Source organism: Cottoperca gobio, unplaced genomic scaffold, assembly GCF_900634415.1.
Source record: "Cottoperca gobio unplaced genomic scaffold, fCotGob3.1 fCotGob3_70arrow_ctg1, whole genome shotgun sequence".
In the NCBI taxonomy this organism is placed as follows: domain Eukaryota; kingdom Metazoa; phylum Chordata; class Actinopteri; order Perciformes; family Bovichtidae; genus Cottoperca; species Cottoperca gobio.
The window spans coordinates 732501-750205 of NW_021167062.1; the positions used below are offsets into that span (position 1 = coordinate 732501).

Here is a 17705-nt window from a genome sequence, read left to right on the forward strand (position 1 = left end):
TAGTCCCTTTAAGCTGCAGGAGTCCGAACACCTCCATCAGAAAGCAGCTGCACATTGTTCTGCAGCTGTTTCGTGACATCTGTCAGCATTGAACATGGCCGTTGTATGAATGAATCATATCGTTATGTACGTTAAGCAGTTCTGGCAGGATGTCTATCATGCTGCATGTCTGAGAGACGGATCAACAGAAAGGGAGTTGCTGTCATTTTGGTATATTCATCCATATTATCTGACAATGAATGAACAATAAGCTCGTGTTAGAGCCATGAAACAATAAGAAGAAGAAGCTGTGGGAGGAATAGAAACGGCTCAGAAGGAAAACAACCCTTCAAACTCTATTGGCAGATAAATTACTTTTTACAGATGTATTATTATATTTATTGATGATTGTCTGAGGCTGTTCATGTTTACTGTTTCATTTACTCTGTAATTCTGTTTCCATAACTGAAAGAGAAGTAAAGATTTCTGCACATGAAGTTGTTGTCGCCGTGTGAGCGTGTTTACCTTGGAACAGGGTGAGATCGTTGACTAGTCCCGGCCCAAACAAGCCTTCCAAGATGCTTTCAAAGCCTGTGGCAAACAGAAGAGATGTGATGTTATTGCAAACTGACATGTTTACCATCAAAACAACAAATGACAGCAGCTTAAATACTTTGTAAAACAAAACCCGTTGGAAAAGAAACCTGTCAAACATCAATATTAAAGACTTCTGAGCCGTTATTTCATCTTTGGAAGGGTCAGTGTGCTGATGCTCCACAAAACATCAACGCAACTAAACAAGAGCAGTTTGTACTCTTAAATCACGAGCTGGGTTCACAGATAAACGGGGTTTTACCATTAGACGCTGACGATAATAACAATAAAATCACACACACACAATCAGACAATGTCAAGGAAGCTCTGTTAGACACACACACACATACATAGACAATGATGTGAGTGCACAACAATCTGACACACACAGAATAGAAGAGGCTGTGCAGAGGCTGGGTGAGCGCCTATTATAAGAATACTCACAATAGATGCACGCACACACGGGCGCCTATACAGACAGGGTGGGGAAGCATTTATTAGTAACGGCACACACACACACACACACACACACACACACACACACATTCTTGTCTCTCTTCTCAGTTCTTGAAACAAATTAGCTCTAATACAGCAGCTAATGTCACTCACTTTTTATTAATGCACATATACCTCGTTCTGCTGTTGCTTGGCAACCACATACAGAGAAACATAAGTACATATTGCAATTCTCAAACTTTCAAGTCCAATAACTAGTGATGGACAAAGTGTGGTCAGTCCTGAGTCCTGATTGTCTTTGTTCACCGTCGTGATGTCACAGTGAGGTCACAGTGAGGTCACAGTGAGGTCACAGTGCTGACGGCAGCTTTATTTCAGGGTGTTTACATCCTCATCACGTGAACAGCGGAACAATCTTACGTTCATATTTGATATTTGCGGTCGGGGAATGTTGGTATCTTCATACTGCAGGCAGCATTAAAACACGTGACCCGCTGGGTTCAGGTCATGTGACTGACTTCCATTTTAAAATGTTGGGATTATAAACAAAAGGGCTTCACAGTTAAACCCTGCTCACCCAGTACGGATGTCTTAAAAGTAAAGTTTATTAATGCCATTGCATTCATTCATGTGAGCTGTGTTCAACAACACATTCTCATCCTGCGCACGATAATAACTACAAGGAATAAAGACTGCAGTCATTCAACCACCGTGTGGATCTCCATCAGCACAACGGGAACACTTCCAACGGCTGAAATCTAACCAACGTAAGTAAATAAGAATGATTATTCATGTAACTTGCAGTGGAAACAGGAGAGTTCAGTCTGCACAAGGTGTGAAGGTGTGTCTGCTGACCGGACATCAATGGGGAGGTCCTTCCACCATTGTGGAGCAGGACAGCAAACTGGTTTTGTTTGAGGGGAATCTGGTTCCCACTCGCAGTGAGGGAGCAGCGAGCCGATTGGCTGATGCAGAGTGAAGTGAGCGGGTTGGGGTGTCTGGTTTAATCATGGCCTGGCTGTATGAAGGACCTGATGCATTCACAGCACGGTGGAGCAGACCAGAGCAGCGACTGGGAACCAGTGGAGGGAGCGGTGCATTGTGGGAGGTTGGTTCTATACCAAATAAACACACCTGTTGAATGTACAGCGTCACAGCGTCACAGCGTCACAACACATTTCTGTGAATCATATAAACATCAAACAGTTCAGTATGAAAATCTGCTCATTTCAAATCAGTGAGAGCATTCATTCACATTGCCCTGACAAAACGTGTGTGTGTGTGTGTGTGTGTGTGTGTGTGTGTGTGTGTGTGTGTGTGTGTGTGTGTGTGTGTGTGTGTGTGTGTGTGTGTGTGTGTGTGTGTGTGTGTGTATGATAGAAATTCCTTATTACCGATCCTTTAGTCTTTTCAGCTTGTGTTGGCCCGACGCCAGAAACAAATCAAGTTGTGTTATCCATTAAAGTCCTGCAAGACCAAGCATGTGGTGATGGTATGATAGACACACACACACAGAGGGAGCTGTGCAGAAGGGGATGTTTGAGTGGACTGCTCCTAAAGTTGACTTAAAAAAACAACATAATGATGAAAATATATTTTTTAAAGGACAACAAGGGTAAGTCTTGTTTACATTTTAAAAGCACAGTGTTACAACCAACATTCTCCTTGTTACCTCCTCTCTCCAAGCTTTCTTACATTACTACACCACTATCCCCCCCGCACACACACACACACACACCACAAAGTTCCCCTAAACCTGCACATGCGACATTCATGCGGCCTACAAAGGCAGCTTTGATAACAAAAAACGAAAGCTTCAAAGTTTCCCTCCACCTGTCAATATGCACAGAAATACTGCACTCCTTTCAAGTCATGGGGGAAATAATGAGGGCTGCAGCGCTGCAGCGTGAGAAATCACCGCTGAAAGTCAGAGATGCACGGGGCCCCCGCGCTATTTGGGCCACAAGATGGGGAGGCTTTTCATATTTAAAGTGACAGTCACAAATGCACTTCCAGCGGCGGCCAGCGTGACGTGGAGGATGACTCCCCGCGAGGCGAATTGAACAAATGGATGTGATTGGAAAAAGAACGACATGAGGAGATGTGATTGGCTGGATGAGATAACAGCGAACGAGCCTCCCGAGCCCTCTGAGCCTCCGACCCACGGGCAAAAAGCTCCACAAATGTAGGTCAGTTAGTGAACACACACTGGGCCCAAAAGCGTTCACACATGACATGGTAGAGAGAGACCACACACACACATGGCATCTGGGATTCTGTCAGTGTGTTATGCAAAAAATGCATGTGAATATATACATACACACACACACACACACACACACACACAGAGCTGTCCCCAATCTCTGAAACCTCCATTGTGTCACTTTGTGTCACTTTGTTTCACTTCACAGAGTCCAGCAGCCGAGAGCAGCGTGACACAAACTTAGACACACACACACACACACACACACACACACACACACACACACACACACACACACACACACACATGCTTGCATGGAGGGAATCACAAGACACTGAGAGTTAATCCACATCTGCACCAGAAAAGAAGAAACTAATAGCACTCAGAATATGTGATGTGAGCGTATGAATGACACAATGATTTGGGAGCTGATTACACAAACAGCTGACAAATTCAGGATTCAAGCACACGATTTATCTCGTAACTGGTTTTCATTAAAGGTGAAGTATTATTTGTGTATTGGGTTTATGATATGTTAGTCCACGTTGTGCCACATCCCGTCAGAGCCTGCATGTGAGAAGTCTTCTCCGGGCACAGAGAGTGAAAGAGTTACAGCTGCTGGATGTAGAGCTCTGAAATCATGCCGTACGTCCGTCACACATACAGGCTGCTGCTGCTGCTGCTGCTGCTGCTGCTGCTGCTGCTGCTGCTAATGCTAATGCTAATGCTGCTAATGCTAATGCTGCTGCTGCTAATGCTGCTGCTGCTGCTGCTAATGCTGCTGCTGCTAATGCTGCTGCTGCTGCTGTGTGCCGTGTTCCTTGTGTTTGGAGAACATCGAAGGAAAGATCAGGAAATGCTCGATTCATCGGCCTTCTGTGTGGACGTGGCAGCAGGGAATCACAGCCAGCGCTACACGGAAACATGGAGGAGAACAACAAACACTCCCAGTGCGGTCGGAGCAGCGTCTGTTGAGAGCTGCTCAAACAGTCATCCAGAGTATGACACACACATAAAAGCGTCTCTGCCACGTCCGACAGCCGAGGAGAAGGAACTGAAGGAAGCGATCTATCTGTGGAGGAACAGGGAACTGACGTTTGGCCTTCTTGTGACTCTTGGACCAAAGCTATATATAGTGTTGCATGAGCATTAATAATTTAGCATGACCAAAGGCCGTAGAACAGGCCCCTGCCTGGCCCTGATCAAATCAATACCTCATTACCCCGAACAGGAGCTCGAGAGGAAGCGAGACAACATGAGAGCAATGAGGAGAATCAACAGCTCAGACTCTTCACTCCGCCCGACAACACGACTTACAAGAGTTACTGGAACTCTGCTCGTGCATTTAGATGTAAACTACAGTATAAAGTGTAATTAGACAGACAGCTGGACCAACGTGTGTGTGTGTGTGTGTGTGTGTGTGTGTGTGTGTGTGTGTGTGTGTGTGTGTGTGTGTGAACCAGAAGCCTGAGAGGTGCACGTCCGTTTGGCTCGTACCAACCAGAGTCTCAAAATTAAAATTGGTTTCACAAATTAAAGCAGACGTGCACCGTGTGGAAGATGTAAACAACTCAACAAGAAATCATCAGGAGCACAATTCTGTGGACTTTATTTTGCAGTTGTGTGTGTGTGTGTCTGTGTGTGTGTGTCTGTGTGTGTGTCCGTCCCCTCTCAACAGAAGCACTGTTCTGGTTCTGGTCACGTCTTGCAGCCGCTCAGATTCTGTTCTCACTTCAATCAAACCACAGGAGAGTTGGATTGGAAGTGTTGGCGCGGCAGCAGAGTACGAGTACTGCTCACAGCTGCACAAAGCAGCCGCACCAGTTGGATTAACACGGACTGGCTTGTGAAAGCTCCTCAACAACTACATTTACACAGAATATTCAACAGTAAGCACCAGCCTGGAGGCAACTACATGTGCTTTCTCCTCGCACTGTGACCTAAAGTCAGACTGGAACTACAGTGCTGAAGCAAGAGACAAACTAAATCTTCACTAATACTTCAAGAAGGAAAAGAGAGTTGTGACTGAGGATTATTAGCCGTCACCATCTTACAGGGAATGTGAACTATGAAGTTGTGAGAATCCAAGATGGATGAAGCCCTACAAATCAATAGTGCAACAGATCGCTTTAATCTTTAATGTCCAATTAGCTTTTAAATAGAAAGTTTCTTTGCACTTTAACCCCGGTTATAACCTCCGTGCAAAACATGTAAGACCGGGGAACTCAGGGTTGGGAAAGACACGAGGACATCACATGGCAAGTCAGCAACCAGAAACACTCATTTACTGTCACACTAATCTATTTTTCCACACATATTTCATATTCACTGTGATTTGGATTCGACTCAAAGTGACTTTACAGTTTAGTTCAGCAGTGAGTACAGCGGAGTGTCAAATATTATGTGTAGTTAATCTTACAGTAGATCCTTTAATGTCACATGTTATGTTTTATGTATGTTCCTTTGCACGCTCTTCATTATTAGGAACATTTTCACCCCCCCCCCCCCCCCCAAAGGAGCATGAAGAAGATACAATCTGTCGTGCCCCAACTTCCACATGACACTAATGTGAAGATTTAGACATTTAGCATTTCACAGGTTCAGATGTTATCTGAACCACAGAACTACAAGTACGCACATACAAGCCGAGTGCTACACCAGCTACTTGCTAAATGCCCTGAAACGGCAGCAGAACCAGAGAAGAGCTACACAGGTTTCCAGGAACACGAGTCCTGAAGCCCACGTCGCTCTGTTTCTGCTACATGTGTAGGCAGTTGTTTGCTAACATGCTAAAACTTCATACACAAAAGCTCATTTCTGTGACTGTAGTTTGGAGTTTCTGTCTCCTCGAGGTCTAAAATATCCTCAACGTTCCAGGAAAAAGGAGGAAAAGACAAATGTAGCATAAAGTCTTGTTATTGTGGCTACGCTCAGTCTCTTAAGCTAGGCTAACAGGATGTAGCATCAGGAGCTTGTTTGGCTAACAGGATGTAGCATCAGGAGCTTGTTTGGCTAACAGGATGTAGCATCAGGAGCTTGTTTGGCTAACAGGATGTAGCATCAGGAGCTTGTTTGGCTAACAGGGTGTAGCATCAGTAGCTTGTTTGGCTAACAGGGTGTAGCATCAGTAGCTTGTTTGGCTAACAGGGTGTAGCATCAGTAGCTTGTTTGGCTAACAGGATTGTAGCATCACAAGCTTGTTTGGCTAACAGGATGTAGCATCAGTAGCTTGTTTGGCTAACAGGATGTAGCATCACAAGCTTGTTTGGCTAACAGGATGTAGCATCACGAGCTTGTTTGGCTAACAGGATGTAGCATCACGAGCTTGTTTGGCTAACAGGATGTAGCATCACGAGCTTGTTTGGCTAACAGGATGTAGCATCACGAGCTTGTTTGGCTAACAGGATGTAGCATCACGAGCTTGTTTGGCTAACAGGATGTAGCATCAGTAGCTTGTTTGGCTAACAGGATGTAGCATCACGAGCTTGTTTACAGGATGTAGCATCACGAGCTTGTTTGGCCTCTGAAGTGACTCTGAGTCTGAAAGCTCTTCTTTATCCTGCGGACGGCTCTTTCTGTCGTGTGAGGTCCATGACGATGTTGTCAGCTGTCGCCCCAAGGAGCAGCTGTCTGTTTGACTGACTGGGTGATGTTTGACTGACTGATGGAAAGACAGTTTGACCTTGATGCCTCAGTGGAGATTGAGGGTCTGATTTAAAGCTACAGGACACACAGGGAAGCTTGTTATCCCCGTAATCAGCCAGGTATTTATCTCCCATGTTTGTTCAACTTTTATAGTAATTCATTGCAGCAAATAGGTTGAACTTCTGCATCATAAAAGCATCTTTATGGGAATATTAATCTGTTAAAGGGTTAAAGGTTGTTGTTTTGGACGTAGTTAAAGGAACTCGTCAGGAATTCTTACCAGTTTCTAACAAACACGTTAATATAATAAATCTGCTTTATGCTTCCCAATTGTCACTCACTGTGTGTTTTAATGCAGATAAAACATTATAATTATTAAATCAAACAATGTGGAAGGTTTGCAATGAAGTTTCTGTCAATTACAAACTAAAGTCATCAAAGTAATAACGCGTTTGATTAGTCTCTGCTGCTTGAGAGGAAGCAACATTATCAGTAATGAATCTCAATGAATCTTAATTTACTTCATTTAAGAGCCTGCGCCTGCGTGAAAGAAGCTCGTGTTGTATAAAAGCAACTCTGTGTTTCGTTGTTAAGCGAGAAGTCAATTAAACAAGGGACGTTTTGGAGAGCTGAAACCTGCAGAGCCGTGATGCACATCATCATCGCAATCCTTTTCTCCTCTGCAGGAAACACACGCCACTCGCTCTGTTCAACCTTCTTTAACTATGTGAGAAGAAATACAAATATAAAAGCTTGTTTACGACGAGTCACAGCCACCTCTGGCAGTGTGTGTGTGTGTGTGTGTGTGTGTGTGCTGTGGAACGAGGGGGGTAATGAATAAAGCAAATATGTGCATGATTGGCCAAAGGCGTGGTAAAACACAGAGACTCAAACACACTACAGGAAACACACGCACATGAAACAGCCTAAACACGGTGTGTCGATTCAATCTGACGGCTTCTCAGCAAACCAAATCCCTAATCTCATCTCATCTCTCTCTCTGAAGTATCCGGTGATGAGCTCAAAGGAGGCTGATGTGCGCTGGCAGCTATTAAGTCGTGATGTGGAAACAACGTGGCCGCTACAAAGAAGACGTGTGTACGTTATTGTACGTCACATCCGTTTCTGTTGTTCCGACTTGTTCATGTGAACGTTCCGTTATTTTCCGATTATTCCAACAGCACCTGAATGCATCACAAATGTGCACATATCTCCATCATGTCCAGTAAATATAACATCCGGTTAGCTTAGCTTAGCATCAAGTACCTACCTTCTGCTCTCGGCTGTCTTCATGCCGTTATATATAATTAAGTGTAATGCTGCGGTTTTAGCTGAACCATCAGCTCCACAACAACAGAATTTAAAGCTCAGTGATTGGATGTTTCTCACCGCAATGCTCCCTGGGAGTCGTAGTTGACTTCAACCAAAACGCAGTTTCTAACTATCTGTACTGGTGATTTAAACTGAGAGCTTCACATCCGTCCAGTTTTGGGACAAACTCAAGAGACAGGCTTCCTCCCCCCCACACACACACACACACACACATACACACACACACACACACACACACACACACACATACTACCATTTCTCTCTTAGATGATATTTCGAAGGAATGTGTCCTTCTGGTTTTGACCCTTACATTCATTACTGCGGCTCTCAGCTCCTCAGTGTGCGACACAGAGCTTTCATTGTTTCATTGTCCAAACTGCCACACTGGCAGCTGAAATTTCCAAATTGCATGAGCCTGTCGTGTTAATGAAGCAGAGAGAAATGTGTTTCATGCAGCTTATTGACCAAAGCATGCAAAATGACCACAAAGAGTCACATCAGAAAGAAATCTTTCTCACGCTCCGAACACTAAACTTCATCTGAATCATCTGAATCTTTTTTGTCTCCGAGCGTTGAAAAAGGAATTACTTTGAAAACATTTGCTCCACATTGATCACAATTTATCTGCCAGCATGAATATTTAACGCACAAAAAAATGCATTTAGATTTGTCTCTAAATAATGAAGTCACATGCTCGTGCAGGGTTTCAGCGTGTGTACATGTTGGACGTTCACATGATCCGACCACATGACATCTGTACATTAATGTAAGAAGCAATAATATTAGTACGAAGACAAGTTCATAAAAATGGTCACATTTGAAGAAACAACAGAGAGAAAATAAATCCCGACCTGCCTACGCCTCAATTAAGTCTGAGGCGAAAATATCTAACACACTCTGCGTGTGTGTGTGTGTGTGTGTGTGTGTGTGTGTGTGTGTGTGTGCACGCACACACTCATGGAGGGGGTGTTAGAAGATCTACCAGAATAAAAAGTTTCTGAATACATGTGCCTCTTAAATGAAGAGATTCAAGAGATCCTTCAGCGAGCAGCGGACTCTCGACGGCTGATTGATCTCTGCCTGAGTAGAGCCCGCAGACACACTGCGTCACATAACTCAGAGAAGAGAAGAGTGAAGACGTGAAGGAAGAAGAAGAAGAGGAGAAGCTGAAAAGTTAAAGGAAGAGAAGGGGAATTTTAGAGAAAATAGAGAGAGGGATGAGGAAGAGGAAGAGGATGCAGGAGAGAGGGATGAGGAAGAGGAGAGGATGCAGGAGAGAGGGATGAGGAAGAGGAGAGGATGCAGGAGAGAGGGATGAGGAAGAGGAGATGATGGCAGGAGAGAGGGATGAGGAAGAGGAGAGGATGCAGGAGAGAGGGATGAGGATAGGAGATGAGGCATAGAAGGATGCAGGAGAGGATGCAGGAGAGAGGGATGAGGAAGAGGAGAGGATGCAGGAGAGGATGCAGAGGGATGAGGAAGAGGAGAGGATGCAGGAGAGGGATGAGGAGAGGATGCAGGAGAGAGGGATGAGGAAGAGGAGAGGATGCAGGAGAGAGGGATGAGGAGAGGATGCAGGAGAGAGGGATGAAGAAGAGGAGATGATGCAGGAGAGAGGATGAAGAAGAGGAGATGATGCAGGAGAGAGGGATGAGGAAGAGGAAAGGATGCAGGAGAGAGGGATGAGGAAGAGAAGATGATGCAGGAGAGAGGGATGAGGAAGAGGAGATGATGCAGGAGAGAGGGATGAAGAAGAGGAGATGATGCAGGAGAGAGGGATGAAGAAGAGGAGATGATGCAGGAGAGAGGGATGAAGAAGAGGAGAGGATGCAGGAGAGAGGGATGAAGAAGAGGAGAGGATGCAGGAGAGAGGGATGAAGAAGAGGAGATGATGCAGGAGAGAGGGATGAGGAAGAGGAGAGGATGCAGGAGAGAGGGATGAGGAAGAGGAGAGGATGCAGGAGAGAGGGATGAAGAAGAGGGGATGATGCAGGAGAGAGGGATGAGGAGAAGATAAAAATACAAGTGACATTTCTCCTGACGCTGGCGGGAGTGACGGTGGAGGCAGAGCGGCGTTGGTTGCTTGACCTTCAGTTTTATTGCAGTGTGTGTGGGTGTGCGTGTGCATGTGTGTGGGTGTGTGTGTGTGCAGCAGCCTGGTGGGCTTGACACCTAACTGAGGGTGACACGGTCGCCAACAGAGGAGAACCGAGAGCCCCCAGCTCTGCCAGATATCCCGGCCCTCACACAGCACAGCTGGCCCTGTCACCTCCACTTATCCTGCCCGACTCCAAGTCTGCATGTACAGTAAGTGTGTGTGTGTGTGTGTGTGTGTGTGTGTGTGTGTGTGTGTGAAAGCCAGATGCAGAGGCTTGTGTCAAGGTGCATTAAAATAATGTTACTGTCCCACTGCACTATGTAACCATAAATGATCTGCAAGGGTTGCCAGGTTTGTTTAGTTCAACGCTGACGACGAATGAAATCAGAACTTGTTTAGTTAAAAATGACAGAAAATATTTGTCCATCTTCAAACTTCTGTGTGCCATGAGTTTCACCGTTAATGAAGTGTAACGCATCAGGATTGTTTTCATATTTGATTCATCGTTAAAGTAATTTTCATGCAGAAATAGCAGAAAATGTTTTCAGAACATTAAAAATCATCAAACGATCAATCGAGAAAACAATCAGCAGATTCATCGATAATGAAAACAATCGTTCATAGTTTTATATTGTTTGGCTTTTTTGTAGCTAATAGTTGAATTTGTATTGTATTGTTTTTGTATGTTGCACTTTTGTTTGGCTTATGTGAAGCTGTTGTTGTATTGTAAGGATTTCACCTGTTTGAAGCTGATGTACTTGTAAGATTCTTGCTGTTCGGAGTTGTATCCTCATGATTGTTTGCACTTATTGTGTCGCTTTGGACAAAAGCTTCAGCTAAATGAACTGTAATGTAATGTTATCAAATCTGAGCGAGAGCTGAATCAGTTGATTGACAGGAAAAGTCTTCAAGCCTCTCAAATGTGTCCCTGTTTTAAAATCACTGTAAATGTGAATACATGGTCTCTATTGAGCCAACAGCAGTTTGAACAAAGGTTACAGTTCTAATCTTATTCACAATCATCCACTGCAGCGGAGGCAGGGGGCCATTATGTGTGCTGTCGTCTCTCCGTTACCTCAAGGTGAAGACTCTTGACAACACAAAAGACGGTGGTGAAGAAAATCCAGGCTTCTTTTCACCAAACCCGGCTCATTTATCAGCTGCTTTTACTGTGCAGTTTGTGCTCGCAAACAATAAAATATTCAGGCACGAACAAAAATATAAAAGAGGAATACAACAAGTGCATCACAAAGTCTGATGAAGCAGGAAACGCATGTGACCGTGAACACCTACACATGTGAGAAACTGAGAGCAGCAGGCAGGAAAAATAAACTGGGTGAACGACAGACTGCAGGTTGGTAGGAAAGGAAGCAGAAAAGGCTGGTAAGGTGGGAGGTAAGGTGGAAAGGTAAGGTAAGAGGTAAGGTGGAAGGTAAGGTAAGAGGTAAGGTAGGAGGTAAGGTGGAAGGTAAGGTATGGAGGTAAGGTAGGAGGTAAGGTGGAAGGTAAGGTAGGAGGTAAGGTGGAAGGTAAGGTTGGAGGTAAGGTGGAGGTAAGGTAAGAGGTAATGTAGGAGGTAAGGTAGGAGGTTAAGGTGGAAGGTAAGGAAAGAGGTAAGGTAGGATGGTAAGGTGGAAGGTAAGGTAGGAGGTAAGGTGGAGGTAAGGTAGGAGGTAAGGTAGAGGGTAAGGTGGAAGGTAAGGTAGGAGGTAAGGTGGAAGGTAAGGTAAGAGGTAGAGTTAAGGTTGGAGGGGTAAGGTGGAAGGTAAGGTAGGAGGTAGGTAGGAGGTAAGGTGGAAGGTAAGGTAAGAGGTAATGTAGGAGGTAAGGTGGAAGGTACTAAGGTAGGAGGTAAGGTGGAAGGTAAGGTAAGAGGTAAGGTTGGAGGTAAGGTGGAAGGTAAGGTCGGAGGTAAGGTGGAAGGTAAGGTAAGAGGTAAGGTAAGGTGGAGGTAAGGTAAGAGGTAAGGTGGAAGGTAAGGTTGAAGGTAGGTAGAGGTAAGGTGGAAGGTAAGGTGGACTGTAAGGTCGGTAGGTAGGTAAGAGGTAAGGTTGGAGGTAAGGTGGAAGGTTAAGGTAGGAGGTAAGGTGAGGAAGGTAAGAGGTAAGTAGGAGGTAAGGTAGGAGGTAAGGCTTTCTGGAGGTAAGGTAGGAGGTAAGGTAGGAGGTAAGGTGAAGGTAAGGTAAGAGGTACGGTAAGAGTAAGGTAGGAGGTAAGGTGGAAGGTTAAGGTAAGAGGTATAAGGTAGGAGGTAAGGTGGAAGGTAAGGTAAGAGGTAAGGTGGAAGGTAAGTAAGAGGTAAGGGTAGAGGTAAGGTAGGAGGTAAGGTGGAAGGTAAGGTAAGAGGTAGGTAGGAGGTAAGGTAGGAGGTAAGGTAAGGTGGAAGGTAAGACTTTACTGCTCAGCTCAACTTCATTTTGTTTTTAAGGGGATTTCTTGCTCCTTGATTTTATTATTAGATGCATTTGACTCCTTCTCACTCGGGGGGGTTGAACCTTTAAAGGATAAAGCTGTTGATTTTACGACAGTGAATGCATCTACGAACGAGTTTTATAAGTGTGTATCAAATATAAATTATAATCATATCTTCTTCCTCTGTGCCTCAGAGCTCCATTGTTGTCCAACAAACTATTAGAAACACACCGGTGAGCCTCACTGTTGCACTAACTGACATGTGTTTTACTCACGAGAGAACCAAATGTGGATTAATCCGCCACTGAAAATAGTCCCCAACGAATGCTCTATTTGGTCTCTATTGAGCCAACAGCAGTTTGAACAAAGGTTACAGTTCTAATCTTATTCACAATCATCCACTGCAGCGGAGGCAGGGGGCCATTATGTGTGCTGTCGTCTCTCCGTTACCTCAAGGTGAAGACTCTTGACAACACAAAAGACGGTGGTGAAGAAAATCCAGGCTTCTTTTCACCAAACCCGGCTCATTATCAGCTGCTTTTACTGTGCAGTTTGTGCTCGCAAACAATAAAATATTCAGGCACGAACAAAATATAAAAGAGGAATACAACAAGTGCATCACAAAGTCTGATGAAGCAGGAAACGCATGTTGACCGTGAACACTACACATGTGAGAAACAGAGAGCAGCAGGCAGGAAAAATAAACTGGGTGAACGACAGACTGCAGGTTGGTAGGAAAGGAAGCAGAAAAGGCTGGTAGGTGGAGGTAAGGTGGGAGGTAAGGTGAAGGTAAGGTAGAGGTAAGGTGGAAGGTAAGGTAGGATGGTAAGGTGGAAGGTAAGGTAGAGGTAAGGTGGAAGGTAAGGTAGGAGGTAAGTGGCAGGATAAGGGAGGTAAGGTTGGAAGGTAAGGTAGGAGGTAAGGTGGAAGGTAAGGTAGGAGGTAAGGTAAGAGGTAAGGTAGGAGGTAAGGTGGAAGGTAAGGTAAGAGGTAAGGTAGGAGGTAAGGTGGAAGGTAAGGTAGGAGGTAAGGTGGAAGGTAAGGTAGGAGGTAAGGTAGGAGGTAAGGTGGAAGGTAAGGTGGAAGGTAAGGTAGGAGGTAAGGTGGAAGGTAAGGTAGGAGGTAAGGTGGAAGGTAAGGTAGGAGGTAAGGTAGGAGGTAAGGTGGAAGGTAAGGTAAGAGGTAAGGTTGGAGGTAAGGTGGAAGGTAAGGTAGGAGGTAAGGTAGGAGGTAAGGTAAGAGGTAAGGTAGGAGGTAAGGTGGAAGGTAAGAGGTAAGGTGGAAGGTAAGGTAAGAGGTAAGGTAGAAGGTAAGGTGGAAGGTAAGGTAGGAGGTAAGGTGGAAGGTAAGGTAAGAGGTAAGGTAGGAGGTAAGGTGGAAGGTAAGGTAGGAGGTAAGGTAAGAGGTAAGGTTGGAGGTAAGGTGGAAGTTAAGGTAGGAGGTAAGGTAAGAGGTAAGGTGGAAGGTAAGGTAGGAGGTAAGGTGGAAGGTAAGGTAGGAGGTAAGGTGGAAGGTAAGGTTGGAGGTAAGGTAAGAGGTAAGGTAGGAGGTAAGGTGGAAGGTAAGGTAAGAGGTAAGGTAGGAGATAAGGTGGAAGGTAAGGTTGGAGGTAAGGTGGAAGGTAAGGTAGGAGGTAAGGTAGGAGGTAAGGTGGAAGGTAAGGTAAGAGGTAAGGTAGGAGGTAGGTGGAAGGTAAGGTAAGAGGTAAGGTGGAAGGTAAGGTAGGAGGTAAGGTAGGAGGTAAGGTAAGAGGTAAGGTAGGAGGTAAGGTGGAAGGTAAGAGGTAAGGTGGAAGGTAAGGTAAGAGGTAAGGTGGAAGGTAAGGTGGAAGGTAAGGTAGGAGGTAAGGTGGAAGGTAAGGTAAGAGGTAAGGTAGGAGGGTAAGGTGGAAGGTAAGGTAGGAGGTAAGGTAAGAGGTAAGGTTGGAGGTAAGGTGGAAGTTAAGGTAGGAGGTAAGGTAGGAGGTAAGGTGGAAGGTAAGGTAGGAGGTAAGGTGGAAGGTAAGGTAAGAGGTAAGGTAGGAGGTAAGGTGGAAGGTAAGGTAAGAGGTAAGGTAGGAGGTAAGGTAAGAGGTAAGGTAGGAGGTAAGGTAAGAGGTAAGGTGGAAGGTAAGGTAAGAGGTAAGGTGGAGGTAAGGTAGGAGGTAAGGTGGAAGGTAAGGTAAGAGGTAAGGTAGGAGGTAAGGTAGGAGGTAAGGTAAGGTGGAAGGTAAGACTTTACTGCTCAGCTCAACTTCATTTTGTTTTTAAGGGGATTTCTTGCTCCTTGATTTTATTATTAGATGCATTTGACTCCTTCTCACTCGGGGGGGTTGAACCTTTAAAGGATAAAGCTGTTGATTTTACGACAGTGAATGCATCTACGAACGAGTTTTATAAGTGTGTATCAAATATAAATTATAATCATATCTTCTTCCTCTGTGCCTCAGAGCTCCATTGTTGTCCAACAAACTATTAGAAACACACCGGTGAGCCTCACTGTTGCACTAACTGACATGTGTTTTACTCACGAGAGAACCAAATGTGGATTAATCCGCCACTGAAAATAGTCCCCAACGAATGCTCTATTTCCTACTGTTTGAGTAACATTTGCTAAAACCTACAAAGAACAGCTGCTCTGGGAGGATTACTGAGATTACATCAAAAACATTTTTTTAAAAGTATTTATTTATTTTTATCCGTTTTTAAAGATTTAAGATTAGGAACCATTTGGCTCGGGGCGCAGTGACACAGGCAGGGAGGTCGGGAATAAATCCTTTAATTAAAATTAGATATTGATTACAATAAAAGTATAGAACAACACCAGCCTTAACCTTTAAATAAGGAATTTAATCGTTTCTTCCATTTAGACCATAAAGCATTAACACTTCCTCCTTTAGCACATAACTAAAACATCTCACGCCCCTCCATCTTGGAATATTTTACGATGTTGATTGTTTATCATCTGCATTATTCTGTCGGGTTGGTTTGTTTATCTTCTGACGGCTGCGTGGTGCCATTTGTTCCTCCTTCAGGCTGTGAACACGTTGCTTTTCTTATTAAAAAACAAACATGTTCTGTTATTTTTACTCTCACAACAAAGAATCGAACGCTCATTGGCTGCCGTGAATCACCTCCAGTGGCCCGTCGGGGGCAACAGCTGAGTGTCAACACGACTAATAAAATATATAGGGTCAAAACAAAACAGGCTCTTTTCTTTTTTTTAAGTGTCATTTTATGTGCATTTATATTTTATTACTGTGTTGTTTTATGAATTTTAAAAAGGCTTTCTGCCCTCAAGCTGCCATTAAAGTCCGACCCCAGTGACCAAACTGTCAGATGTGATGCAACTCTTTAATTCTTAATAGTTGATTGTTTTTATGCTTCCCTCATTTATTATCATAAAATATCTAAATGTGGTTGTAGAGGCTAGAAAACAACTAAATACTGACGGTTATGTTTCGACTGAAATGTCACGTTTGGTGGTTTGTTTGTTAAAACTTTAGAAGCTCACAATCGACAGGTTTGAGTTCACAGATATTTCATGTGGGCCAGTAATTATTTAAAAGGTTCCCTGTGGTGTGTTTGTTTGCGATTAAGGTTATGGATCAATAATTTTATAAGTGGCTCCCCATTGTTTTGGCTCATGCGCATGGGGACACACGTGCACGAGCACGCGGGGACATTCCTGCCAATGGTCTCACGTTACTCCTCTGGTGAACAGATGGCGGTAAAGCGCCACGAAACGCAGCATTGTGCCAAAAACAGGCAGCGAAGGAGACGGCTGGCAAGTAAATATGGATGTGAACAACGTAAGATTTTAAATATTTAAAAATGGGCTTTGTTAATGTTTCATGAGGAAGAAAAACACGTTAGTTAAACGTCAAAGACGCTCACAACGTGTTGTGCTGAGAGACACTGAATGTAAACAAACTCCACAGGACGCCATCAGGGTCAGATTATTGCTTTATAGTAGAAAGAATACTATAACATATAAAATATACAGAGTGTTGTCCAGCATCAGTGGACCTGATGGCGGCACGACTAAACTAAAACACTTCCACAGCAAATAAATCGCTTAGCTTCCAAAAGTTGTTTGCCATTGACACGTGTTGTACAGCGGACATGATGGTGGCACTGTGGTAAAGCTTAGGGGACACCGACATCACAACCCCAGAAGAGTGGCGAGAGACCCTGCAGCCTCTCAGACCCTCACTGAGACCCCCTCTGTGCTGCTGCATGTGGAGGCGACGGCTCTGGAAACAGCTCATTCTGGGTTCACTCACAGCGGACCGGTTGAGAACTAATGCAGAGAGAAGATGGTGAACGTTCTGAACGAGGGAGGCTCCAGTCTGGTGGAGCGAGTTCCAGCTCCACTCATGTGTTACAAGTTACTGCTGTTTCTGTATTCTCTGCACTGATGCGTGTCCTCATAATATTATATATATTATTATTCTATCTCTTGTATTGATGCTCTTATGTCTCGTGTATCGTAGAAAAACATTTATTCATCAAGATAAGATATGGAAGAACTTTACTGTTGGTAACAATGGAAACCATCTTTAGTTAAGAGAAGGTAGAATAACTTCTGTAAAGCCTTCAAAAACACAAAATGCTTTTCTACCCCCGTGTTCCTGAGTGAGCGTTCTCTCAATGAGTCTCTTTCACTCTTTGAATTGCAAATCATTTCCTATTGTTTCCAAGTCGTTTGTTGTGCAAACCTCACCCGCCGTGTGCTGCCAGGGTTTTATAAAAGCAACACACCTTCTAAACACTCCCTCTGTTCCAGCCCATCTGTCTCCCAACTACATTTCCCAGGGTGCACCTGTGGGTAGTGGCCTGGCACGCTGCCAAGCCCAGTGGGTGCAGAGTCTTTAAACACACATGCCCAGGTTACACCCCATCAACACACACACACACACACCTTTAAAGATTTTGCTTGATCGTGTACATTTGTATTTATCCATTTTAGTATTATTCTTATTTAACATTTAATCTGTGGACGTCT

At 44.3% G+C, this 17705-nt stretch overlaps 1 protein-coding gene across 1 annotated transcript in view; it reads right to left on the minus strand.

Annotated features, from left to right (window-relative positions):
* lcor (ligand dependent nuclear receptor corepressor) overlaps positions 1-17705 on the minus strand; it is a 50035-nt gene that overhangs the window by 24444 nt on the left and 7886 nt on the right. The window contains exon 2 of the mRNA XM_029428325.1: positions 505-570. Within this exon, the coding sequence (XP_029284185.1) occupies positions 505-570 (66 nt within the window). The remainder of the gene's footprint in view (positions 1-504; positions 571-17705) is intronic.